Here is a 23,014-nt window from a genome sequence, read left to right on the forward strand (position 1 = left end):
TTGCCGTTCTGGGTGGAGGGATGATCGGGGCAGGGGAAGAGGGAGATCAGCTGAGTAAAGGGGGGGGGGGGGGGGGGGTGATATCGGTAGGGAATGGCTATGGGAGGCGCTGTCTTGGTGGTGGTGGTGGTGGTGGTAATGATGATGACCTCAGGGGGACTGTGAGCCGCCTACAGCCAATTGCAGCAGCTTTACTGAGCAGTATCGCAGTCGTAGGTAAGGAGCAGCAGATCAGGGCCACCGACTCGCGTAAGGCAAGGCGCACATTTGATACATATATATATATGTATATATCACATCCTTCCCCCCTTCCCCCTCCCTTCCCTTCCCAAACCTGCCATATCTACAGCCATCGCCATCGCACCGCTTTCTACTGATATTGAGCACTTGGGCCTCTGCTCAGCCACAGCCACGGTCACGGGCACGACTTGGCCATGCCACACCACCTCTCGCCCCCTCCCCCTCCCCCCCCCTTCCCTCATGGGCTGTGGGACATCCAAGGGCCGGGTGGTGGACGGGGCCAAGGGTGGCAGGGCCAAGGGTGCTACAGAGGGGAAGCGGGCACTGGTTGTAGGCTCGTATGCGTCGAGACCGGTCACTGTCGAGGTGCTGTACCTCCCATCGGCGGCGCAGGGAAGCGACTCGTCGCTGCGCAAGGTCTCGACTCGTATCAAGCTCAATCCGTCGACGTATCAGGTAATCTGGGACCCACGGGGCACAGAGGTTGTCTTCCTTGACGGAGCCGACAAGGTGTACTTTCCCATCTCGTCGGTTCTCCGCCGCCAGGGCGTCGTCTATCCGCTGGTCGAGCCTGTCGTCCTCCCCGGCAGCGAGGAAGCTGCCGCGCTGGTGGCTTGGGGCGATCCGCTTGAAGATGAGACTGGCGACGAGGCTTGCGACGGGTGGCGGGCCATGGGCTACACTGCATCGCCGGTCCGTCACCTCGCTTCCGTCGCCCATGCCCGCGGCACGCTCTTTGTAGACGCCTCTTTTCCACCTCCGGACGATGATGACGATGCCGGAGGTTGGGAGCGCCTCGGCGAGCTGGCGCATGCCTCAGGTGTGAGTACACTTGATCCCTCCATCGTCACTCTGGCCATGTGGGCCTCCATCGGGCCATCGCTCGCGTGGTTTAAGGCTACGCTCGCTGCTCGTGCTTGGCTGGCAGGAGATGGCAACCCGCTGCCGGGCTTGGTAGAGCCGGTCGATGCGCGCGAAGCAGCGTACGGTGGCGTCACGGGTGTCCGCTACTGGGATCCGATCACAGCGTCGCAGCAGGTTAATGTCACCGACGACATTGTGCCAACCGCAGCCGACGCCTTTCCGTGGTCGTCCGACATGCCGCACCCAACCGCGTCGGGTGCCAATTTTGCCGGCGTGGCCGCCCTGTGGCTTGCGCTCAAGCACTTTGCCAAGGCGTTTGGCTCGTGGGACCTGCTTGCAGGGCCGGACACTCCGTTCTCGCTGGGCCAATGCCTGGCTATGGCCATCGGGCCGGGCGTAGCCACGACGTCGCGGCTCTGGTCAGATTTGCTGGTGGCCCTGGCGACCGAGGTCACACCTTCAGTGGCAGTTCTTGTCTGCAGCGAGCTGCCTTCCAGTAGCCCTGCTGTTATTGTGGATGCGTTCTCTTTTGACAACTCGGACGCCGGCCGCTATGTCCGGCTCTTTATTCCCGGGTGCGACACAAACGTGATTGCGCTCTGGCGTTGTGGCCTGGAACTGCCGCCGGAGATTGCCGCGGCGACCAAGACCCGAGATGCTGTACTCGCCGATGACCACCCGTCGTCGCTGGTGGCAAGCACTTTCTGGATTCCGTGGTCGCCGGTCGAGCACCGCGGCGCCTGGTTTTCATTTGTGTGGTAGGCGTCTATCTACCCGCCGATGACGGCCACCGCTGCATCGAGGACGGCCTGACACCTGTCGCCAAGTTGCTTGCGGAGCCAATGCTTGGCCTTTTGCGCGAGCAGTGCCCACTCGTCCTCGTCGTTGGCGAGTGTGGCGGCCAGGTGCGCAAGCACGAGCGCGGTGGCCCACGCATCGTCGCTGGCTCCGTCGGGCGCGCCGGTCCGGACCGGCACGCCAAGCACCGACGCCAGCGCTTCGGTCGCAGGCCACGCGCCTGATGCCGACTGCAGCATGATAATTTTGTCCACCGGCCGCAGCGCAGCGTCGAGAATGAGACTAAACGCTTCGTCGCCAGCAGTGCTTCCGTCCTCGTCGTCGTCGCTGGAGAAGAGGCTGCCCCTTGAGGCGTGTGCAGCCATCGGTGCCGCGCCAAACAGCGAGCCGTCGGCGGTGCCCTCAGCCTCGAGCTCGGCCCACGCCGGCGAGGCCAGCGACTGCTCGCCAGATCCAGTGTAGTCGTAGCTAACTGCCGCGCTGGTATCGAGCCCGAGCGCCTTGCTCCGGCGCGAGCTCTGGCGCGGGCTGGAGCTCCGCTTTTTCTCCGCCATTGCCGGCGGCCGCGCGCGGCTGCCCTTGGCGCGGGCGAGGACGCGGCCGCTGCCGCCACCCTGGCCGCCGCTACTGCCACGGCGCATCGGCGGTGGAGCTGCTCCTGCGTAGCCGGCGCTGCCACCCAAGCCACCGCCACTGCCACCACCACCGTACGCCATCGGTTGCGCCATGCCATACCCGGGAGCACTACCCATCGGCGCGCCACCTATCGGTGGCGGCGGGGCCATTGCTTGGAACATGGCGGCTCCAGGCGGGGGGGCAGGTGCTGCGCGCGGTGCCGGTGGAGGCGCTGCTGCCGCCGACGACGACGAAAACACAGACCGGAGCGCAGAGAAGAACCCGTCGGAGCTGCGCGCAGCCGGCGGCGGCGGAGCGGCAACTTCGTTCAGCATGTTGTTCTGGTTGTGGAGCTCCTGGCCGATGGCGGACGATATCTCGTACTGCCGCTCTATCGCCTCTTCGATCGAGTCGAGCAGAGTGTCGGTGTCGGCATACGCGTCGCGTGAAATCGGCATCGGTCCGGGTTCAGTAGGAAGAATGTCAGCCGAGACGGCGACACCGACGCTGTCCGGCAGGTCGCGGACGCCAGCCTCCGACGCAGCAGCGGCGGCTGACGCAGCAGGGTCAAGGTCGACACGAGCAAGGTTGGTTCGGATAGCGGCACGGCGGGTCTCGGCGTCGCGCTTGTCGAGGGCGACAAACGAGGTGCACGACGAGATGAGAGAGTACTTTGTGGCCAGATGGACGACGCGGTTGCGGGCAGCCTTGCCGGCCGGGCCGGGCTTGCCCACGTTTCGCTCGAGCTGCTTGATGAGGTTGCGGGCAGCGATGCGGTGGAGCAGGTCGCCCGGCACCACGTCCTCGGCGATGTTGAACTCGAGGGCGAGGTCGAACCCGCCCATGGGCGTGTCGCCGACAAGCGCCACCGTGTGGACGTTGTCGACGGCGCCCTCGGCGCGGTCGCCATCAACGAGGGCGAAGACGGTAAATGCCTGACCAGCGAAAATGGGCGGAAGGGCGGCCGGGCACTGAACAACTTTGTCAGCAAGACCGCCCCAGTCGATGCGTGCGTTGGTGATGGCCGGCTGCAGAGCGCGGCGGAGCTGGCGAGCGACGACCGGCTCGATCCGCTCGCCAGAGACAACAAACTCGGCGTAGCCGCGGCCTGCGCGAGCCAGGCCCTTGACCAGGGTCCGGGACGCCTCTGCGCCGATGCCAAAGGTGAAGACGCGGGTCTCGGACGCAGCGTTGCGCGCAAAGGTGAGGACTTCCGAAGTGTTGGGCACCTCGCCGTCGGTGAGGATGAGGAGCTGCCGCGGGACGCCGTCCTCGGGCTCGGACGCAAAAATGTCGCGGAGCGGCGGGAGAATGTCGGTCTGGTTGAGGTCGGCCTTCATGCCAGCCACCGCGGCACGTGCGCGGGTGAGCGACCGGTCGTTGTACTCGACCGCCGAGGCAAAGAGCTTCTCGTAGCGCGAGCCAAACGAGACAATGTTGAACTTGGAGCCCATGGGGATGGAGCGGAGGAAGAGCTGCAGTGCGTTCTTGGCCTGGTTCATCCGCGAGCCGGCCATCGAGCCGGACCGGTCGACAAGGAAAATGAGCTCTGCGCGCTGGGCGCCGAGCTCGGCGGCGCTCGCGTCAAACAGATCGCCAGCCTCGGGCACAATGGTAAAGGCCAGGGCGTCGTCGCCAAGCAGACCCGAGGCCTGGCACTCGAGGCGCGGCTGGTTGGCGGCATCGAGGTGGAAGCGGACAACGAGCGGGGCACTGGCGACCTCGCCGCCGAGCGGGCGCTCAACCGTGACGTGCACCCGCTCGTCTGACTCACGCTCGGTCCGCACGTCGTGGGTGAGCGAGACCACGTCGTGAATGGCTGACGGCATCGTGGCCGCCACCGTCACTGCCAGCCCGGGCGGAACCTCGGCGGTGGCGGCGTCGTCGGGCGCTGCGTCCGGCAAGCTGGCCGGATCCGCTAGCGGCAGCCGCGCCAGCGAGATGGGAAGGACAACGGCATCGCGCTCGAGCTCGAGCTCGATGACGTACCGGAGCCGGATGAGGACCGACTGGTGTGGGAGGACGTTGCCAATGGCAAGAACCAAGACCGACTCGTTGACGCCCTGCTCAAGGAGAAAGGCGCCATCGCCGGCGGCCACGGCGGCGGTATATGCTGCACGTGCAGCTTGCTTTTCCTGGACCACGCCTTCGATCTGCAAGTCGCCGACCTGAGCCTCGAACCCGCAGATGGCCACGTCGTCATTGCGGAAGACAAACGAGGCCTCCAGCGCGTCGTCCGAGTCGTTGACAAAGCGAAAGACGACATCAACATCGGCCGCCAGATCCAGGACCACCGCATGAACTGTGGCTCCGACTAGCGGCATCGCGCGGCGAGTTCCGGCGGCCACCAGTGCACACACCTCGTCGCCCACCAGCGGATCCTCGTCGGCCGGTCCGGTAGCGTTGACCGGCGGCGCAACCGGGACCGGCACCGTCTCGGGCTCGAGTCCGGCCTCAAAGTAGTTCGACAGCGCCATCTCCGCGTTCCACCCAGCCCGCGAGAGGAACTGCCTTGTGGTAGCCTCGGATGCGCCGGTTATGCCTGTCAAGGTTTGTGAGTACAAGAGGGAGAAAGAAGAAAAGGAAGTGTAAAAAAAACCCCCACATCATCAGTAGTTGCATGCACAGGTGCAGCAAGGGGGAAGCAGAGCAGGGGGGGGGTGTGGAGTGCAGGGGAAGCCTACCTTGGAACATGGCTACCTTTTCCTGTTGCGAAGACATAGCGTGCAGAATAAAAGAATAGAGTGTATGTGTGGGGAAGGTAGTCTTTGGTGGGGATTGGGTTGAGTCTATGGTGTGGGTGGGTGTGTAGGTGTGTAGGTGTGTGGGTGTGTAGGTGTGGGTGGGTTGGAATGACCGAGTCTGTCAGTCAGTTGGTGAACAATGAGTTTTTGGCTTTGTGATGGATGAATAATGGTGTGTGGTCGTCGTCGTCACCGCTCGCTGGTTTTACTCTCCTCCACAATGGAAGGTGGCGGTCATCGAATGGACGTTCTGTTGCAACTGCGTCGCTTTGTAGCGGAGAAGATTCGCAGGTAGGGTGCTAGCCATACTGGATGGTGGTGGGGACGAGTAGAGGGGGGTGGGGGGAGGGTTGAATGGCATGGGAGGGAGGGGGACAGGAGGGGGGGGGGGGGAGGGCAGAGGGGACAGGGGGCAGAGGGTTGGGGGGGGGGCGCGGCAAAATGGCGCCAAACTCACATGCCGCCTCGACTCGGGCGACTGCTTCCAGGTTCGAGGAAGATCACCTTATGGGCGAGGAGAGCAGTTTGACGGCTGCACTTGTGGAGCATCATGCCAAGCTGGTGATGGACGAGGCCCGGGTCCAGTCGGCGATCCAGACGGCCATGCGCAGCGCGCTGCAGAACGGCCGCGAGGTGGTTGAGCTAGAGGCTAGGGAGGCAGTCAAGATGGCTGCGCCCGACGAGATTGTCGAGGTTGTCGAGGTCGGAGATGATTCCGATGCCGATGCCGAGGAGGAGGGCAACGAGCTCGAGGCTTCCACGCTAGACAAGGAGGAAGAGGCGCTGCTGGGCGATCTGTTTGCCTCGTTTCTGCAGCGCAAGCGTACCAGCGAGTCACCGGCGTCGTCGGCTCGAGAGGTCCATCGGGTGCGGCGCAAGGTGCGGGCGCGATCGGCCCGGCTTGACGACACCTTTACGTCTCCGGCACGGCCGTACTTTGAAGTTCATCCCGACCAGGTGTGAGGCGGGCCAACACGGCTTTATAGTTTACGGCGAGGCCATGACATTCCAGACCTCATTGTCGTCGTCGTCGCCGTTGCCACCAGCGCTGCCGTTCTCAGGCACACTGCTTGATGGCGACATGCCCGGCCCGGTGTGGCCGTACTCGGCGGTGACATCGAGGGCGGTCGGGGTGATGAGCATGGCAACCGGCTCCGGTTCGTCGACGACGGCTGGTGGGTGCTGCGGAGAGACCGAAGGCTCGGTGCCGATTTGGTTGGCCTCGTAGGTGCTTGCGTCGACAAAGACGGCGGTGGTGGTGCCAGACGGCGACTCGCCGACATCCATGTCGATGACAACGGGCACGTCCTGATCGCCAGTGACCGACTCCTCTGAGGCCGAGGCTGAAGCCGAGGCGTCGTCATCGGCGGCGGCGGAGGCGGCAGCTGCTGCTGCCTGGCGCTCAGCAGCAGATGGGATAGCGCCGCCGAGGCGGGCGGCGGTGATGTGCTCGGGATGGTCCACATGAACAGCACGGGTGTTGTACGAGCCACAGTGGCTGCACTTGTGGCCGCGAAAGTTGAACGGCACCTGGCAGCGACCGGAGCAGTCGTTGCAGAGGAGATGTGCGACCGACTCGGCGTAGTCCTCGGGCATGGGCGAGAGCGCCATGAGGTTGTCGAGACGGCGCCACTGCTCGGTCATGTCGTAGATGGTCTTGGAGCAGAGCGGGCAAACGAGCGAGGACTCAACGTACTCCCGGAAGCACGACTCGTGCATGCAGTGGCCGCAGCGCGGCAGGATCTGGATCGACTCGGTCGACGTGAACATGTAGTCGCGGCAGACCGGGCAGTTGGACATGATGTTCTTCTCGATGCAGATGTGGTTCTCCAGATCGATCGAGAGGCACATCTGGCACGTGTCACAGTGCCAAAAGTCGATGCCGAGGCCCTCGCCGACCCGGCAGAGCCCGCACTTGTCGCAGTGGTAGATCGACTTGTTCGGGTTGCCGTCAAACAAGTTGCATTTGAGGCAGGTGTACGAGGCAAACGCGATGTTGCAATTAGCACAGTTGGTCGCCGGTGCCTGCTCGGTCCCGCACTCCATGCACAGGATCTTGCTCACCGAAAACCGATCCAGCACATGGTCGGGATCGCCGGTCTCCTCATCGTGGCACAGCCGACATGTCACAAACTTGGAGCAGCACTCAGCCCAGAGCTTGCACTTGCGTGGATAGTGCTTGCACCCCAGAATCCCCTCGTCATCGCCAGTCTCGCTCGGTGGCGAGTACCAACTCTTGGCCTTGTCGTCGCACTCATCGCTAGTCGCCTGACTTGCTCCAGCATTTCCGCTCCTCCACTTGGCCATCATGATGTCCTGTGCATCCCCCCTCCCCAAAATCCCACTGCCGTAAGTTCTGTCTCTATCCATCCACGACAAAGCATGCCGTGCAGAGAGTGTGCCTCTGCCCGCGTCCTTCGTCCCATCCCGACTCTGCGAACCTTCCACTCGGACCACTCCCCCCTCTCCCCGACACAACGCCACCATATACAAGCTCATGCCATCCTCACCCTCACTACCTACCTGGATCTTGCGAGACTTTTCCGCAGGGCTCAAACTCGCGTCCCGCTGGATGGCCAGAACCTTCTTCCGAAGCACCGACTGGGCATCCTCTTCGCCTGAGCTCATGGTGTCGAGTCAAGTCGAGTGTGCCAGCCACCGAGAGCGACTTGTGTTTACTTCATCACAGTCAATTGGGTGGCGGGTGGTGGAAGCAATTAGCAGGATAGATCGCGGAGTAAGGACGTGTGCCGGTCTGATTGCATGGCTGCTTCTAGTTGGGTGCGCTGCTTTGTGCGGCAGGGCAAGATGCTGGCGAGCTCTGACGAGGCGGCGCCGCCGCCGCTGAAGGTAGACAGGGAATGACCATGATTTATCAGTGCGGCTGAGGCACAAAGCCGTCGACGGCAAAGTTGCGGGTGGCGGCCGGGAGGGTGACGCGAATGCCGTCGATGTCGGGGCTCATGACGATCTGGCAGCCGAGGCGCGAGGTCTCGGTGAGGCCAAAGGCGAGATCGAGCATGTCCTCCTCTTCCTCCTCAGGCTCGGGGAGCTTGTCGAAAAAGTCGTCGTCGACAATGACATGACATGTCGAGCAGGCTAGCGAGGCCTCGCACGCGCCTTCGAGCTCAATGCCGTTGTCGTGGGCGATGGCCAGGAGATGCTGCCCATTCTCGCCCTCGACCGCCAGCTCTTCGCCCTCGGGCGTGACAAAGACCACGTTGGCCACCGTCCCGTCACCCTTCCAGCCCGGGTCCGACCCAGTGCATGCGAATGCCGAGGCCGAGAACGCCCGAACGGCGCTCACGCCTCCAGCGACGGCGACCGTGCCCGCGTCGGCCGTCGCTGTCGCCCTTGACGCGCTGCGCGTCGCCACCGCACCACCCGCGCGAACCGCCGCCGCCCTGCTTGCCATCCGCACACCAACCACAGCACTCCAGAGCATTCGTAACCTTGCAGTGGTCCGTTGCAGTCGAGTGTAGTAGGACACTCGCGTACACGAGCTCGCCGGCGACCCCGCCCGACGGGGGGCGAGTCAGACCGGAGGATGTCGCTCACCGACCAACAGCAGCCAGCAGCCGCACACCCATCCAACAGCGCATTCGCTCAAAGGCAGGCTAGGCCAAGGTAGTGGGGGGCATTTACAAGCGTTCCGATGCGGTCAGAGGCCAAACAGTGACATCAATGACGGCCCGGCGTAGGCCATGGGCTTGACGTTCGGGTGCGGAACGGCCTCGAACGAGGTGATGTGCGGCTTGAGCTCCGAGTCGAAGCGGATAAAGGCGCCCTTGTTGCCGACCTGGTCACAGTAGTTCGGGGCAGAGAATACTGTGATGAGCTTGCCGTCGGCCTCAATAAGGTAGCCCTCGTCCTTGACCTCGTGCGAACGGACGAGGAGCTCGAGGCCATTGGCCTCGAGGAAGCGCTTGGTGACGTCGGGACCAAAGGCGACGCCGACGCCGCGCTTGGACGGCGCGCGGCCTGGGTAGGGGTGCGGGTCGGACCAGAGGATCTCGCACATGAGGCCCTCGTCGGGCGGCTGACAGAAGCGGTCGATGGCGCGGATGTCGTCGAGGGTCACGTCGTCGCGCGAGAACAGACCACCGTGCATAACGATGACCTTGCCGCCGAGCACCACGCAGAGCGGGAGCGAGTTGAACAGATCAGTGAAGAGGCGCATGGTGCGGTCGTCGTACTTGGCCTTGACCTCGCCCTCAAAGCCGTACATCTGGTTCATGTTCTTCGACTCGTGGTTGCCGCGCGTCATGAAGAATGCCTTGGGATAGAGCACCTTGTACGCGAGCATGGTGAAGATGATCTCCACGCCAAACGAGCCGCGGTCGACAAAGTCGCCGTTGAACAGGTACGGGTTGGTCTCCGACGGCGGGCCGTTGAGCTCGAAGATGTTGCAAAAGTCGTAGAACTGGCCGTGGACGTCGCCGCAGACGGTAAAGGCGTCGTTGACCGGGACGTCGACGAGCGACGGCTCCGCCGCAAAGATGGGCTTGGCCAGCGCCAGCAGCTTGAGCGCATACTTGCGGTGAGCTTGCCCTGCGCCTTAAAAGTGGCAATGAGCTCCTCCACAAACGAGACCGTGATGTCGCCGTCGAACCGCGGCCCGGTGTACGAGTCCTCGACGGCAATCGAGTCGTAGTCGAGGTTGTCAAACGGTGAGGCCTCGTCGGTCGCCTCGCCCGACGCGATGGCCGCCTCAAACGCCATGCGCTTGACGGCCTTCTCGCACTCCTTGAGCTTGTTGCGGGCCGTGGCATTGCGCGGCTTGAGCTTGACCACGCGCTTAAAGTCCTTCAGTGCCTCCTTGTAGTGCCCGAGGCAAAAGTTGGCCGATCCACGCCGGTAGTAGCCCTTGACGTAGTCGGGATCGAGCTCGATGGCCGAGTTGGCGTCGGTCAACGCCGCGCCGTACGCCTCCATCTTGATGTGCGCAAACGCCCTGTTTGCGTAGTACACCGCCGAGTTGGGATTGATCTTGATCGCCTCCGAGTACGCCTCCAGCGACTGCCCGTAGTGCGCCTCTATCTCACGCACCACACCGCCCTGCTTCCGTCAGTCCTCACGCCGCCTCGCCACTGCCCTGCCCATCCGCAGAAAAATGGCTCAGCCGAGGCCCCTTCTCGACGCACCCCCACACCGTCCAAGCCCCGCACGGTCCGACACACCCCCGCCTCCGTCCCGCCCATCTAACGTACCCTGGAAGTACTGGTTGCCCTTGTTCTTCAGCTCATCCGCACGCCTCTGCTCCTCCTCAGACACCGCCGCCATGATGGTTCGCAAAGTGAGGTCGGCCGACCAGCGGTTGTTCGCCGCAAGCCTTTGCTTGGCCTCAGCCGGCCGGCCACATCTGGCGGAGGGGGGGGGGGGGGGGGGGTGGCCGGCGAACCGGACACGATTATTTGTTGTTGAGGTATTCGAGAACCGAACACGATTATTTGTTGTAGACGTATTCGAGAACGATTACTCTGTTGGTTGAGGTAATCGTTCGTGAACAGATCCAGGTCGCATTCCTTCGCCTCCCTCCCCCCTCCTCGCCAGGCTCCAACACAACCTCACACACCACCCACAACGGCTCATCATGGAGGACATGGATGTGATTGGCTTCCCCGGTGACGAGTTTGCTGGCGAGGACGATGAGGACCAGCTTTATGCTGTCCTGGCCGAGACCGAGAACGCCACCACGCCTGCCCTCCGCGCCCGCCTTCGCAAGCAGCTGGCAGCCCGCCACGTCCACAAGTCGTTCGATAACAAGCTGCCTGATGACTTTGACGATGACGAGTACTCATTGCGGCCGCTGCCGTCGTCTGCCTCTGCTCCTCCTCGTCCTGCGCCATCATCGGCGCCGTCAACATGATGCACCCTCACGCACCTGACCTTCACTACGCCCAACGCCCAACGACCAACGCCGCACACCTTACCCTTCGCCCTACACTACGCTCATCGCTACTCTTCCCGACCTACTCTGGGCACCGCACACTCACACACACGCAAGCACGCGCTCACGCTTGTTCTCTCTCTCTCTCTCTCTCTATTTCTCGCTCTCGATCTCGCCCTGGCCACTTACAATACCCCACCTCATCTCCATCGCCCCTCCTCCCCCCCCCCCCACATCCCCTACATCCCCGATCTAACCCCCATACACACACATACACACACACGCATATACATATAAACACACCACACACCTTACCCAATCTCTCGCCACCTACGCAACCACCTCTTCACGCTGGTCGCCACAACGCCACAACGCAGCAGGCCAAACTGAGCCCAGCCAGAAAGGAGCCCTTCACCCTCCCTCTCCACACTTCCCTCTCCCTACCCCCCACCCCCCCCCACCCCCCCACCCCACCCCACCCAAAACACACACCATGGGTGCCATGGCCTCACACCCGCTGGTGCCATATAGCCGTGACAGGGCACGGAGGAGGCGACGAACGAGGAGGCTGAGGCGGAGTGCACGGAGAGCAGGTGGCGGACGACGAGGCGGACATGCCCTGGCTCATCAACGGCTGGTGGCTGGCACAGCGACAGACTTGGCTGACTTGGACGACTCGACAGACTCGGCAGACTCGACAGACTCGGCATCAACAGTCTCGGACGGCTCGTCGTCGGGCGGCTCGGGCGCCTCGCTCTGGCTCTTCGAGTCGTACTCGGACTCGGATGCTGGCGATGGCGAGTCGGTCCCGGTTGTGGAGCTGCCACGGGCGTGGTCATCCACATGGGCCGCCGTCTACGGCCTCCGCTCTCGTGGCCGAGCCACTCATGTTGTTGGCGCTACCGGCTGGCGGTGGGCTGGCCTCGGTGTGCTCGGCGCCTCGCGCCCGGTCTGCCCGCCGCTCACGCCGCCTCCGCTTACGCTCGCTGCCGCCCGCGACGCCCTCAACCCGCGTCTCGCTCCCGCTCTCCCGCATCCGCCGTCAGACGACGCCGACACTCTCCGCCTTGCACCGAGCCGCGCCGAGATTGACGCATGGTGGTCATCGCGCCACCGGGCCGGCCTCGGATGGCACCTCCCGCTGAGGGAGCTGCTGCCGTATCCGAGCCTCCGGCTTGACCTGCCCAACCCGGCCCCTCTTGCCGCCGCCATCTCGCGCTTCTTTACAACCGCTTGGATGCGCGGCGACTACGACAGCCTCCGCCCGGTTTTGCAGACCATCCACGCCCTCGTCGACGCCCGCCAGTACCGGGAGGCCCTCCGCTGGCTCGACGCCTTTGACAACGACGCCTGGCTCGTCTCCATCGAGGACTACCACCGCGCCGACGCCCGGCTGCAGGGCATCGGCGGCGGCCCGGCGCCACACTTTTCCGCCCTCATCCTCGACTCACTCGCTGTCGAGCCGCTCCTCCTCCGCTCCTCGGTCTACCTTGCCCTCTACCTCGACGAAGGCAAATCGTCGCTCCTCGCTGCTGCCCTTGACGTCTACCACGAGCTCGTCGGCCTCAAGCAAGAGCTTGCCCTCCCGCTCGCCCGCAACCTCCTTGCCGCTCACCTCTTTGACCACGCCTGGTCTTTTGTCTCCACCGCCCTCCACGCAAAGCCGACTGCAGAGGTCATCGTTGCGCTCTCCACACAAGCCAAGCTTGCCCGCGAGCTGCTCGAGTGGCGCGCCGCCTTTGCCGGCCCGCACCCTTCTACAATCATCCCGCACCACCTAGCGTCTGCTCCCGACGCCGAGCCTTTAGTTGTCCTCGCGCCGGTGGTTGTCGGCAACGCCCTTCGTGCGGCCGCCCAGCAAGGTATCTCGCTCGCCCACTTTCGCGCCGCCGCCTTTCTTATCCCCTCCTCACCGGTTCTTTCCTTTGAGTACGGGCTCGCCGTCCAGGAATCCGGCGATCCCGCTGCTGCCGCCGTGCAGTATGAGCAGGCTGTCAACCTCGCCCCGAACGAGTCGCTGTACCTCTTTCAGCGCGCGTGCTTTGAGCTCGCCCACGGCGAGCCCGACCGCGCGATCAACCTCTTTGCCGCCGTCGCCCGCCTTGCAGACACCACCTCGGCCCTCCACGCGCTCATACTCGGCTACGCACTGGTTGAGCTGGGCGAGTTTGAGCCGGCGCTCTCCGCCCTCGACATTGCCACAGCCTTCCAGCCGGCGTGGGCCGCTCCACTCCGTCTCGCTGGCTACATTCACGCATCGTGTGGTGCCCACCCTGCCGCCGTCCGAGCCCTTGCCACCGCTCTCGAGCGCGCCCCGCGCAACGCAGCCATCAAGTTTCAGCTCGCCCTCGAGTTCATTGCCCTCCATCAGCACCTCCAGGCCGACGAGCTCCTCTCCGAAGTCATGCAGCGCTATCCTGACTTTGCCGCCGGCCATTACTGGCATGCCAAGGTGCTCAGCGCCCAGGGCCAGCGCAAGGCCGCACTCCGCGCCCTGCTCAAAACCATCGAGCTTGAGCCGCGCCACGTCGCTGCCTATCTCGACCTCGCCCGCGCCTACGCTGCAAACGGGGCCCTTCAGGAAGCGCAGCGCCTCACTCGCCGCGCCCTTGCTCTCGCCGCCGAGCACGGGCCCACGCCGCCGCCGCCGCCCACTCCCACCCCGTCCATCCTCCGCCTGCCCTCGGCCATGGACGCCTCGCTCCGCTCATGGTCCGGCGTCGAGGACGAGCTCGCCTCGCTCGCCTCGTCCGCCACCTACCTCTCGGCCTCGTCGTCTTCGCCCTCACTCGATTCATCAACCTCGGCCGACTCGTCGTCCCGCAAGACCTCGTCCGGCTCTGCGCCGCGCTCCGCTGACCACTATCGTCCGCTGCGCCCTGACGACGACGAAGGCGACATCGACGTCGACGTCCTCCAGGATGCCCGCGACGCCCGCGGCCTCGTCCACGGCGTCGCCCCACCACTCTTCTACACCATCCTCGAGGCCGAAGCCGACCCCGGCAGCGACACGCTGGTCTCGTCGCCGTTCACTCCCGAGCCGTTTGGCCATCTCGACTCGCTCCGCGCCTCGGCCCATCGCCTTAACCAAAAGATCGTCATCAAGATGAATCGGCTCCACGGCCGATGATCGATTGCATTTAGTAAGGCAGACGCGGCAAAGGCGCTGCGCCGCTCACGCAGAGCCGAGGTTAGCAAGCGGATCAAAGGCCACCTCTTCGATGTGGAACGGCTGGTACACGTTATACGCGCCAGGATCCAGCGCCGTCCGCGCCACAGGCTCCTGCACAAAGTCCTCTACAAACGCCAGCCGCTCGCGCCGGACATGCGGCTCTGGGTTGCCGAGCGGTGCCAGAAAGTGAACGTAGAACAGCGGCCAGAGTTCAGAGATCATAGTCGAAAAGACCGGGCCGGCCGCTCCCACACTCCGCCGCTCAGACTTGGTCATGTGCCGCGTCTTGGCCGCCCACATGATCTCCAGCCACTCGATCATGTCCGGCTCGTCAAGCATCATCGGGAAGAGCGTGAGCACAGGATCGTACGAGACCGCCGTCGCCCGGCTCGCCTCGCCGCTGTCCCCAGCCTCGCCCGCCCCGCCGCTCGGCCCAAGCAGCCGCGCCGCGAGCAGCTGCCGGAACAGCACCAGCAGCGGCAGCGTCGAAAACGACGCCAGAAACGTCGACGGCAGGAAGCCCGACGCGTGCATGTGCGACCGCGAGAGCGAGCCGAGCTTCAGCTTGAGCTTGGGCCCCGCCCGCTTTGAGAACACCTTCCACATCGGGATCCGCTGCGCCTCGATCTCCTGCTGCGAGATGAGGGTTGTGGGCGCTTGCGGCGATCCGCCGTGCAGGGGAAGCGTGTATGATGACAGGTCCACCAGCTTGCCGTCGCGGTCCGGAAACAGCGGCAGCGTTGTCCATCCTGCAGACACCTCGCCAGACTCGATGATCCGGCCCTGCGGGTGCGCAGCGTCGACTTCGCCGCGACGGACAAACACCATCGCAAGCTCGACAAGAAGACACATCCGCGACGCAGCCTCCACAGACGGCGGCGCCGGAAACCGAACCACTAGCACGTTGTCATGCTCCTCCGACGACGGCACAAACCCGCCGTGCCGCGGAAACTTCCACTGCTCACGGATCCGCGTCGTCGTTCCAACCTCGGCCGAGAACTGCGAATCTTTCGTCGCCACCACCACGTGGATGTTTGAGAGGATTGACTCGCCGTCAAAGAGGCAGATCCGCGCCTTGCGCTCCAGAATCTCTGCATAGTTGCCGGGCGTCGGCACGCCGAGCGCCGTCGTCAGCCGGACTGCAAACGTTGACCGCGAGTACACCGGCCGCAGCTCACCCGTGTTGCGCTCTACCGCAAGGTCAGCGTATCCGAGCCCGTGCGAGGCAAGCGCCGGGATGAGATGTGCCGACGGCCGGTGGTGTCCAAGCTCGTAGATGTGCGCCAGCGTTGACCCGCGCACACCGGGGTACCACCCCTCGAGCACAGACGCCATCTGGGCGCCCTGCCGAAACGTCTTGCGCAGCTGCTCCCAGTGCTGTCCGGTGACATGCGAGACCGCTGTCGACGGCTCGCTTGGTGCCACTGCGCCCGCAGCCGCGGCTTCCTCTTGCCACTCGTCGTCATCACTCTCAATCGGCGGCGCCGCCGCAGCCCCGGTGACCTGCTGCGCCACCTCGGCCCCGCTGCCAGCGTCGCCCTTGGGCTTGCGCGACGACCGCCGCCGTCTCTTCCGCCGCCGCGACTCGCCGTTGCCTTCCGCCGTCGGTATCACGTTCTCCTCCTCCAACTCGACCTCCCTCTCCTCTTTCACCACCGCGCCGCCATCGTCGCTCTTCTGCGACTTGCGCGACTTGCGCGACCGCCGCCGCCTTCCGTGGCGCCTGCGCTTGACGCGGTACTTTTTGCGCGATCCAAACTCGCCAGCATCACCATCGCAATTCTCTTCCTCACCTCCATCATCATCCTCGCCGCGGTCCTCGTCCGACTCGCCTTCCGAGTCACTCAGATCTTCCGGTCCGCACACATCGTCGGTTGCAAACTGCTCGTCCTCCACCTCCTTGTCCTTCCGCGACTGGGCCTCATCAGCATATCCCATGCCATCAACAACTCCTACCTCATCTATCGCTCCGCCCAAGTGAGTCGCTCTCTTTACCCTCGCCCCAGTTGCCCGCTCAGCAAGCCTGTCGCTCTTTGGCGCGCAAACGGCACCGGGCCGTCGACCGACCTACCGTCGTCAAGCATGAGCTCCTCAAGGTCGTCAGCCTCAACCTTGTTAAGGTCCACGCCCTCGTAGTCCTCGTGGCCCTCTGCCATGTGTCTCTTGCCAGAAGGGGAAGCCGAGGGTGCGGTGTGGCACTCGCTACGGCACTCGCTGTGGCCGCGGACGGGGCGGCAGAGTCGGGCGCGCTGAGCCATTCGTCGGCAAACTTCGTTGCGATCAATCACTGACGCAACGGCCGCCACCACAGCCACCTCCCGGGCGGGAGCTAGTATGCCAAGCGCAGGCTGAATCGCCACGACATGGACACTGGGAGGAACATAACTCCGTGGCAGAGGGCTAAGCCAGATGAATCACACGCAGCAGTCTTATTCCTGGCTGCCTGCATCGCGGCATCGGTCTTGGTGCGGCGGAAGTGAGAGGACCAAAGGCTCATTTTTCCAGCGCTCGCGTCTGGACCACTCGCTCACCTCCACCACTCTCTCCCCACCTCTTACAATCTCAACAATGGCCAACCCTGTTTCCATCGGTGTCGTTGGTGTCGGCTACTGGGGCAAGAACTATGTTCGCCTCACCGGACAGCATGCCAAGACCAACCTGGTCGGCATGTGCGACATGCATCCGCCGACCCTGGCCAAGGCTGTTGAGCGCTTCCCGGACGTCCCCGCGTTCTCGTCGGTCGATGAGCTCCTCGCCGTCCCCGAGCTCGAGGCTGTCGTCATTGTCGTCCCGGCCCGTACGTTGTCTATTTACACGAGTGTCCCGTTGAGATCAGCACCAACGCGAAGCTTGGGCTTTGGGCGCCTTACTCGTGTGTAGCGATGCGGGGAGCCGTCCAGGGCAGTGTTTGCGGGAGATGGAGCGGCGAGACACTCGTTTTTTCGACAGCGACTCACCCATACTGGCTAACCATTGACTGGCTTGTTGGGTGACACAGGCTTCCACCATGCCGTCGGCATGCAGGTTCTCAACGCTGGCAAGCACGTCCTCATGGAGAAGCCGCTCGCGGTCTCCGAGGAGGAGTGCAACGACATGATCGCCGCCGCCGAGGCCAACAATGTCCGCCTCCTTGTGGGGCACACCTTCCTCTTCAACTCGTCGGTGACCAAGATGAAGGAGCTCATTGCTCGCGACGACTGCGGCGCGCTGCAGTACGTCTACGCCAAGCGGACGAACCTCGGCCCGATCCGCCACGATGTCTCGGCGCTGTGGGACCTTGCTACCCACGACGTCTCCATGTTCCTCGACATCCTCGGCCGCCAGGGCCTCGAGCCCGAGTGGGTCTCCTGCACCGGCTCGTCTATCCTGCCGGGCTCAGACCTCGCCGACGTGGTCTTCCTCACCATCGGCTTCAAGGGCTCCGCGCTTGTTGCTCACGTCCATGCCTCGTGGATGGACCCGAACAAGGAGCGCGAGGTTGTTGTCGTCGGCTCCAAGTCGCGCATCGTCTTCCGCGACACCGCCACCCTCCACCCGATCTCTGTCTACTTTAAGGGCGCGCACGAGCTCCAGGAAGACGGCAAGAACGCCACCGACATGTCATCGGTCGAGGATTTCCTCGCCCTTGCCCCTGGTGATGTCTACATGCCCGAGTTTGAAAAGTCCGAGCCTCTCGGCAGCCAGATGACCGAGTTCTGCACCGCCATTCGCGACGTCCACTACGACATGCGCTCTGATGGCTCCTTTGGCCTTAAGGTCGTCCACATCCTCAACTCGGCCGACAAGTCGATGAAGCAGGATGGCGTCCGCATTGACCTCTAGCTTGTTCATCGAAAACATCTTTGCCCCCCCCCCCGACCCCCCCCCCACCCTCTCTACTTGACCATAATACTGCCTCTTCCACCATCATCCTTTCTTCCCAGTGCCTCGCTCTCATGCTCTCCCTCTGAAAAAAAGGTTAGCCAACCACCCTGTGTCCCATTTGGCCATCGCACGCCATTGGCGCGCATCGACCGCTCAACCGCCGGTTGCCAGCCACGCCCTCCCTCCCCCCTACACACACACACGCACCACCACCACCACTCACCACCCCACTATCTCACTCTCTACAAACAACGTTCTCATGGCCCAGACGGTCAGTGAGGCCGTGGCGGCAGTGCTTCCAGCGTCGCCTTACGTCGGCCCGTCTCCGTTTGACGACCTGGGGACAGGCCTCACTCCGCCATCGGCGGGGCCTGCTGCGTCGCTGTGGGATGACTCGATGGAGGTTCTTGCTCCGCCTGCTGTCGAAGGTGAAGAGACTCGCAATGGCTCTGCTGCCGGCTGGTCCGATGCGGATGGCGATGATGATGACAGTGATGGGACGCGTGGCGCACCACCCGCGCCTCGCCCGCGCCACTCCAAGGGCCTGCATGACCACGTCCGCGCCGAGCTCGATACCATGCGCACCGCGCTCGAGGCCTCGCTCCGCGCTGCGCTGGAAAATGAGTACGCTGGGAAGCTGGCGCTTGCTGAGACGCGCGCCCACAACGCCGAGCTGGAGTACGCCCGCCAGCTTGCCGAGGCCGAAGAGGCCTTTGAGAGCCAGGTCGCCCGCGAGCTCGATCGCGTTCGCGCCGATGCAGCAGCCGAGCTCGCCGACGCTCGCGCCCATCTCGAGAGTGACATGCACAAGCAGGTTCAGGCCCAAGTGATGGCTTTGCAGGAGCAGGCCAACGCCAAGTGCGCAGCGGTTGCGTCCGAAGCCCACGCCCAAGCCCAGGCTGCATACACGGCCCAGCTCGATGCCGTCCGCAACGAGGTTCGCCAGGAGCTCCGCTCCGATGTCGAGCGCAAGATGCGTGCCGCCCTCCTTGCTAAGATGAAGACGGCCATTGCCGCCGAGCTACGTGAGGAGCTCGCGCCGACCATCCGTCGAGAGCTCCGCGCCGAGCTGGCTGTCGAGCTCGAGCGCGAAATCCGTGCCGAGTTTGCCGAGCGTGAGCAAGCTGTCTTGGCCGAACGGCACCGTTCCGCGCTTGAGGCCGAGTTCCGCGATCGCCTCGACGCTGCTGTTGCCAAGGAAGTTTCCGACGCCAAGTCTCACCTCGAGGCTCAGGCCGAGCTGAAAGTCAAGCTCCAGGTCGAGGAGCAGCTGCAGGTGGAAAAATCCAAGCTTGTCTCTCACTTTAAGGCTCATCAAGTCCGAGAGGCTCGCGAGTCGGTCGCCAAAGAGCGTGCCACCATCAAGACTGCTCACGCCGAGCTTGCGCGCCTCAAGTCGAGTTTCAACGCCTACCGCCGCAAAAAGACTCGCGAGCTCGAATCGCGTGAGTCCAAGGTCCGTGAGCTTGAGCGAACCATTGCCAACCAGCGCGCTACTCTTGAGCAGCGCATTCGAGACGCCCGCACAGAGTGGGCGTGGAAGGAGAAGCATCTCCGCGAGCGGACCAAGGCGCTTGATGCCCGCGAAATCCGCAGTCTCTCAAACTCCTCCCCGAACCAGCGGCTGCAAGCACGCCAGGGCTTGTCGTCGCCGGCTCCTCGATCACCCTCGCCATCGCCCCGCCGCCGCTCACCCTCACCGCCCCCTCATTCGCCCTCGCCACGCATCGCTGCGTCTGTCGTCGAGTCGGCTGTCCAATCGGTCGCCAGCGCAACCGACGCCTCGACCTCGATCCTCGACGAGTCGTTTGACCCAAAGGCTGTGGCCTCCATGCTCATTCTCCGCGCCCGGGCTCAGTACCGCCCCGGTCCCGAGAGCAGCCCGCCCCGCTCGCCTGTCTTCACCTCGACCTTTGGCGGACGGAGCGAGCGCCTCGCCTCGCCTGCTCGGTCGACGACGGCGCTCGGTCCCATCTCACGCTCGCGCGTGCCGCCAGCCGCATCCGCAGCGAGCTCCAAGGCATTGGCACGATGGCAGGAGGAGAAGCAAGCCGAGCAGCTGTTTGCCAACCTGCCGCCGCTGTCGATCTCCGGCGTGAACGACGACGTCATCCGCGAGCTGTACGCGCTGTGGGACCAGACGTATGCTTCGTACCTACGCCGAGTCGCCATGGTCTCGTCGGGCGCCGCCCTTGGTCCGGCCGGCATCACCAATGAGGTGGGCCGGCTGCAAGAGCTCTATCCTGCCGTGGCGTCTGTTCTTGCCCTCGCCCGGCACTGGGAGCGGGCGGTTGTTGCCGGCCATGTCGGCACGGCCGCCGGACTGCGGTCGGACCTGGAAAGCGCCGTCGATGCGTGGGAAGCTCAGCACGACGGCAATGTGCTCCTTGTCCGCGGCTTTGATGTCCGCGACTGGATGGCGCTGGTGGATGGCGGAGACTAGCAGAGTTCAGGTTACGGGTGTTTGTTGATATGGGTTGTCAGCTACAGCGAGTTACATGGCCTGCATAAACTGTGAGGTGGCGATGGTCTTGGCAAGGTCATCGATGGTGCCCTCCCACATGGTGTGGACGTTGTCAAAGGTAGTCTGGATGGCCTGCTTGTGCTCAACAAGGAGCGAGAAGGTGTCGATGACGCAAGTGGAGAGCGCCTCCTTCTCCTCGGCGCAGCGGCGCTCGGTCTCAGCGTAGGCAGCGCGGAGGTCCTCCACCTGCTGCGAGGTCGAAGTGACACCGGCCGACTTGTCGGCCTTGAGCCGCAGCGTAGCCTCCTCCAGCTTGGCCGTGTCCGAGGTGAGCTGCGCAAGGCTCCGCGCGGCAGCCTCCTTCTCCATCGTGCACTGCAGCTCTATCTTGTTGATCTTGGACTCGAGGGCCGAGACCGCCGACTTCTTCTCGGCAAGCTGCTCCTCCTGGACCTCCTTGCGCTCCTTGGCCTGAAGCGAGGCGCCATGCAGCTCATCGGAGAGGCTGCCAAAGGCGGAGCGGAGGGCGGTAATGTGAGCCTCGACGGCGGTCGGCGTGGCCGAAACCAGATCGTCTGTTGTCGAGCCGTTGGCGTTGAACGCCAGGTCGAGCGACGAGCGCAGCTCGGCCGGGAACGACGCGTTCGCGGCAAGCGACGACGAGGCAACGGCACCGATGCGCGAGTTGATGGTCGCGACCAGGCCGGCCAGCTTCTCGCTGGCCTTGGAGAGCTTGACCTCGGCGTCCCACGCCTCGTTGTCGGCGGCCTCGCGGAGCGCACCCAGGTTGTCGACCGACGCTTCAAGGGCGGCCTTCTCCTTGTTCATGCGCTCGACGTCGCCAGACGAAACCGGCTGCCCGGCAATGGCCAGCTCGATGGCGGACTTCTGCTCGCGAAGCCGCGCCAGCTCGCTCGTCGTCGACGCCTCCTTGGCCGCCGACTCCTCAACCGCTGCAGAGAGCATGCCGATGTGCTCCGTGAGCTTGGAGAGCATGTTGCCAAACTTGCTCAAATCGGCGGTGTACTCGGCCTTGGCCTTGCGCAGCGAGGCGAGCTCCGAGTCCGACGATGTCAGCTCGGTGATGCGGGAAGTCATGCCGGCGACAGCATCGCGCGACGACGCAATCTGGTCGGTCACCGACTTGTTGCGGAGCTCAAACGACTCGGCAAGCTCGTACTCAAAGACCTCAAACTCGTCGGCGCCAGCAAGGAAGGCCTGGTAGCACCGGCAGATGTGGTTGAAGAAGATCTCGTCGCCAGACTCGTTACCCGAGTCGCGCGCCTCCTCCTCAAGCATCAGGATCTCCTCCTCATACGTCAGCAGCTTGACCATCCATCCGAGGCCTGCCAGGACCGTCGGCCATGTGTGCGACGAGCCGACCGAGGCCAGGGCAGACTTGTTGATGCGGAACGGGTAGGCCATGAACATAAAGAGCTCGGCAACCTCAGCGTCGAACCGCTGGCCAAACTTAAAGTACGGGTCAAAGCCGTGGTACAGAAACTGGAACATGTGCTGAAAGTCGCGTGCAGTCGGCTGCGCCAGCATCGTCGGCGTCACCGCACCCGAGTACTGCTGGTGGGTGAGGTACGAGATAAGCGTGTGAATGGTGTGGTTCTGGAACTTCTTCGACCGCACAGGGCGCGGGTCGTTCTTGAGCATCAGCGACCGCCGCGATGCCATGTTGGGGAGCAGTGACAGTGACTGCCGCTTCTTGGCCGACGACGGCGGCGCCATCATCATCGCCGACGACCGCCGCCGTGACCGCAGCGCAGAGCCCATGGCCGAGCCGGTCGACTGCCGCGACCGTGCCGGTGTGTGCATCCCGCGCCCGTAGTCGTCCTCCTCCTCGCCATACGCCTCGCGCTGTGCATACGACGGGGCAAGGCTCCGCCGGCCCTTGCGCAGCCCGCTCTGCATGCCCTGCTTGGGCGCCATTGAGTTGCGCTTCGACGCCGACCGGCCGAGCGACGTCCGCGCGTTGAGGCTGTTCGACGACAGCGTGCCCAGCGTCATCCGGCGGTTACGAGACATGATGCGAGTTTTCCGCTGATATATCTGTTTCGTCCACAGCAGAGCAAAGGCCCCCGTCCCACTGGTGAGTCACTAGCTATGCCCTTGCCCTCGGGAGTCTGGCGGCCCCGACTGGCGACCTGCGCGCGCAAACGGACAGTTCAAAATTTGAATGGGCTTTTTCCAACTTTGGCGCCGCCGCTTGCCCCACCCGGCCACAACGCCATGACCGCACACCCTGGCTCCCTTGTCCAGATCATCTCCTCTTACACAGCTTAGCCATGTACAGCACGTAACGTACCCAACTGATATGTGTAGTGGTGGAGGTGCGTCCCCTTGCGGAGTTTCGA

The 23,014-nt window shown here is 64.0% G+C and overlaps 11 protein-coding genes across 11 annotated transcripts; 5 read left to right on the forward strand and 6 right to left on the reverse strand.

Moving 5' to 3' along the window:
• Window positions 1-480: 480 nt before the first annotated feature.
• On the forward strand, window positions 481-1,778 carry AMSG_01301 (uncharacterized protein; the record flags this gene model as incomplete). Its single annotated transcript, XM_013906454.1, has 2 exons — window positions 481-1,708; window positions 1,753-1,778. 2 exons carry the CDS (start codon window positions 481-483, stop codon window positions 1,776-1,778), a joined length of 1,254 nt encoding a protein of 417 aa, XP_013761908.1.
• On the reverse strand, window positions 1,654-5,420 carry AMSG_01302 (von Willebrand factor A domain containing 5A). The gene is made up of 2 exons (XM_013906455.1): window positions 5,202-5,420; window positions 1,654-5,059 (listed from the first exon to the last, which is right to left on the reverse strand). Exons 1-2 carry the CDS (start codon window positions 5,236-5,238, stop codon window positions 1,875-1,877), a joined length of 3,222 nt encoding a protein of 1,073 aa, XP_013761909.1. The 5' UTR covers window positions 5,239-5,420; the 3' UTR covers window positions 1,654-1,874.
• Window positions 5,421-5,512: 92 nt separating this feature from the next.
• Window positions 5,513-6,528, forward strand: AMSG_01303 (uncharacterized protein). The gene is made up of 2 exons (XM_013906456.1): window positions 5,513-5,552; window positions 5,750-6,528. The coding sequence occupies exon 2, from the start codon at window positions 5,769-5,771 to the stop codon at window positions 6,222-6,224; it is 456 nt and encodes a 151-aa protein (XP_013761910.1). The 5' UTR covers window positions 5,513-5,552; window positions 5,750-5,768; the 3' UTR covers window positions 6,225-6,528.
• AMSG_01304 (CHY zinc finger domain-containing protein) lies at window positions 6,225-7,900 on the reverse strand. Its single transcript, XM_013906457.1, has 2 exons — window positions 7,785-7,900; window positions 6,225-7,577 (listed from the first exon to the last, which is right to left on the reverse strand). Exons 1-2 carry the CDS (start codon window positions 7,887-7,889, stop codon window positions 6,249-6,251), a joined length of 1,434 nt encoding a protein of 477 aa, XP_013761911.1. The 5' UTR covers window positions 7,890-7,900; the 3' UTR covers window positions 6,225-6,248.
• Window positions 7,901-8,116: 216 nt separating this feature from the next.
• On the reverse strand, window positions 8,117-8,740 carry AMSG_01305 (ferredoxin). Its single transcript, XM_013906458.1, has one exon. The coding sequence runs from the start codon at window positions 8,704-8,706 to the stop codon at window positions 8,137-8,139; it is 570 nt and encodes a 189-aa protein (XP_013761912.1). The 5' UTR covers window positions 8,707-8,740; the 3' UTR covers window positions 8,117-8,136.
• Window positions 8,741-8,922: 182 nt separating this feature from the next.
• On the reverse strand, window positions 8,923-10,544 carry AMSG_01306 (serine/threonine protein phosphatase 5; the record flags this gene model as incomplete). The annotated part of the gene is made up of 3 exons (XM_013906459.1): window positions 8,923-9,795; window positions 9,846-10,297; window positions 10,472-10,544. The coding sequence occupies 3 exons, from the start codon at window positions 10,542-10,544 to the stop codon at window positions 8,923-8,925; spliced, it is 1,398 nt and encodes a 465-aa protein (XP_013761913.1).
• Window positions 10,545-10,854: 310 nt separating this feature from the next.
• On the forward strand, window positions 10,855-14,459 carry AMSG_01307 (uncharacterized protein; the record flags this gene model as incomplete). Its single annotated transcript, XM_013906460.1, has 2 exons — window positions 10,855-11,098; window positions 11,835-14,459. The coding sequence occupies 2 exons, from the start codon at window positions 10,855-10,857 to the stop codon at window positions 14,279-14,281; spliced, it is 2,691 nt and encodes an 896-aa protein (XP_013761914.1). The 3' UTR covers window positions 14,282-14,459.
• AMSG_01308 (NPHP1 protein) lies at window positions 14,327-16,479 on the reverse strand (the record flags this gene model as incomplete). Its single annotated transcript, XM_013906461.1, has 2 exons — window positions 14,327-16,284; window positions 16,395-16,479. 2 exons carry the CDS (start codon window positions 16,477-16,479, stop codon window positions 14,327-14,329), a joined length of 2,043 nt encoding a protein of 680 aa, XP_013761915.1.
• A 412-nt stretch (window positions 16,480-16,891) lies between these two features.
• Window positions 16,892-18,171, forward strand: AMSG_01309 (oxidoreductase domain-containing protein; the record flags this gene model as incomplete). Its single annotated transcript, XM_013906462.1, has 2 exons — window positions 16,892-17,120; window positions 17,322-18,171. The coding sequence occupies 2 exons, from the start codon at window positions 16,892-16,894 to the stop codon at window positions 18,143-18,145; spliced, it is 1,053 nt and encodes a 350-aa protein (XP_013761916.1). The 3' UTR covers window positions 18,146-18,171.
• A 275-nt stretch (window positions 18,172-18,446) lies between these two features.
• On the forward strand, window positions 18,447-20,630 carry AMSG_01310 (uncharacterized protein; the record flags this gene model as incomplete). Its single annotated transcript, XM_013906463.1, has 2 exons — window positions 18,447-19,834; window positions 19,958-20,630. 2 exons carry the CDS (start codon window positions 18,447-18,449, stop codon window positions 20,628-20,630), a joined length of 2,061 nt encoding a protein of 686 aa, XP_013761917.1.
• A 5-nt stretch (window positions 20,631-20,635) lies between these two features.
• On the reverse strand, window positions 20,636-23,013 carry AMSG_01311 (kinetochore protein NDC80). The gene is made up of 2 exons (XM_013906464.1): window positions 22,966-23,013; window positions 20,636-22,709 (listed from the first exon to the last, which is right to left on the reverse strand). The coding sequence occupies exon 2, from the start codon at window positions 22,683-22,685 to the stop codon at window positions 20,682-20,684; it is 2,004 nt and encodes a 667-aa protein (XP_013761918.1). The 5' UTR covers window positions 22,686-22,709; window positions 22,966-23,013; the 3' UTR covers window positions 20,636-20,681.
• Window position 23,014: the final 1 nt, after the last annotated feature.

The sequence above is a fragment of the Thecamonas trahens genome (assembly GCF_000142905.1).
Source record: "Thecamonas trahens ATCC 50062 unplaced genomic scaffold supercont1.5, whole genome shotgun sequence".
Lineage (NCBI taxonomy): Eukaryota > Apusomonadida > Apusomonadidae > Thecamonas > Thecamonas trahens.

Excerpts from the sequence above, each read along its gene's own strand:
- AMSG_01311 (XM_013906464.1), bottom strand. The coding sequence starts at position 22,685 with ATGTCTCGTAACCGCCGGATGACGCTGGGCACGCTGTCGTCGAACAGC.
- AMSG_01305 (XM_013906458.1), bottom strand. The coding sequence starts at position 8,706 with ATGCTCTGGAGTGCTGTGGTTGGTGTGCGGATGGCAAGCAGGGCGGCG.
- AMSG_01304 (XM_013906457.1), bottom strand. The coding sequence starts at position 7,889 with ATGAGCTCAGGCGAAGAGGATGCCCAGTCGGTGCTTCGGAAGAAGGTT. Across the intron at positions 7,578-7,784 it reads AAAAGTCTCGCAAGATCCAG|GACATCATGATGGCCAAGTG; the intron begins GTAGGTAGTGAG and ends GGGGATGCACAG.
- AMSG_01302 (XM_013906455.1), bottom strand. The coding sequence starts at position 5,238 with ATGTCTTCGCAACAGGAAAAGGTAGCCATGTTCCAAG. Across the intron at positions 5,060-5,201 it reads AAAGGTAGCCATGTTCCAAG|GCATAACCGGCGCATCCGAG; the intron begins GTAGGCTTCCCC and ends AAACCTTGACAG.
- AMSG_01303 (XM_013906456.1), top strand. The coding sequence starts at position 5,769 with ATGGGCGAGGAGAGCAGTTTGACGGCTGCACTTGTGGAGCATCATGCC.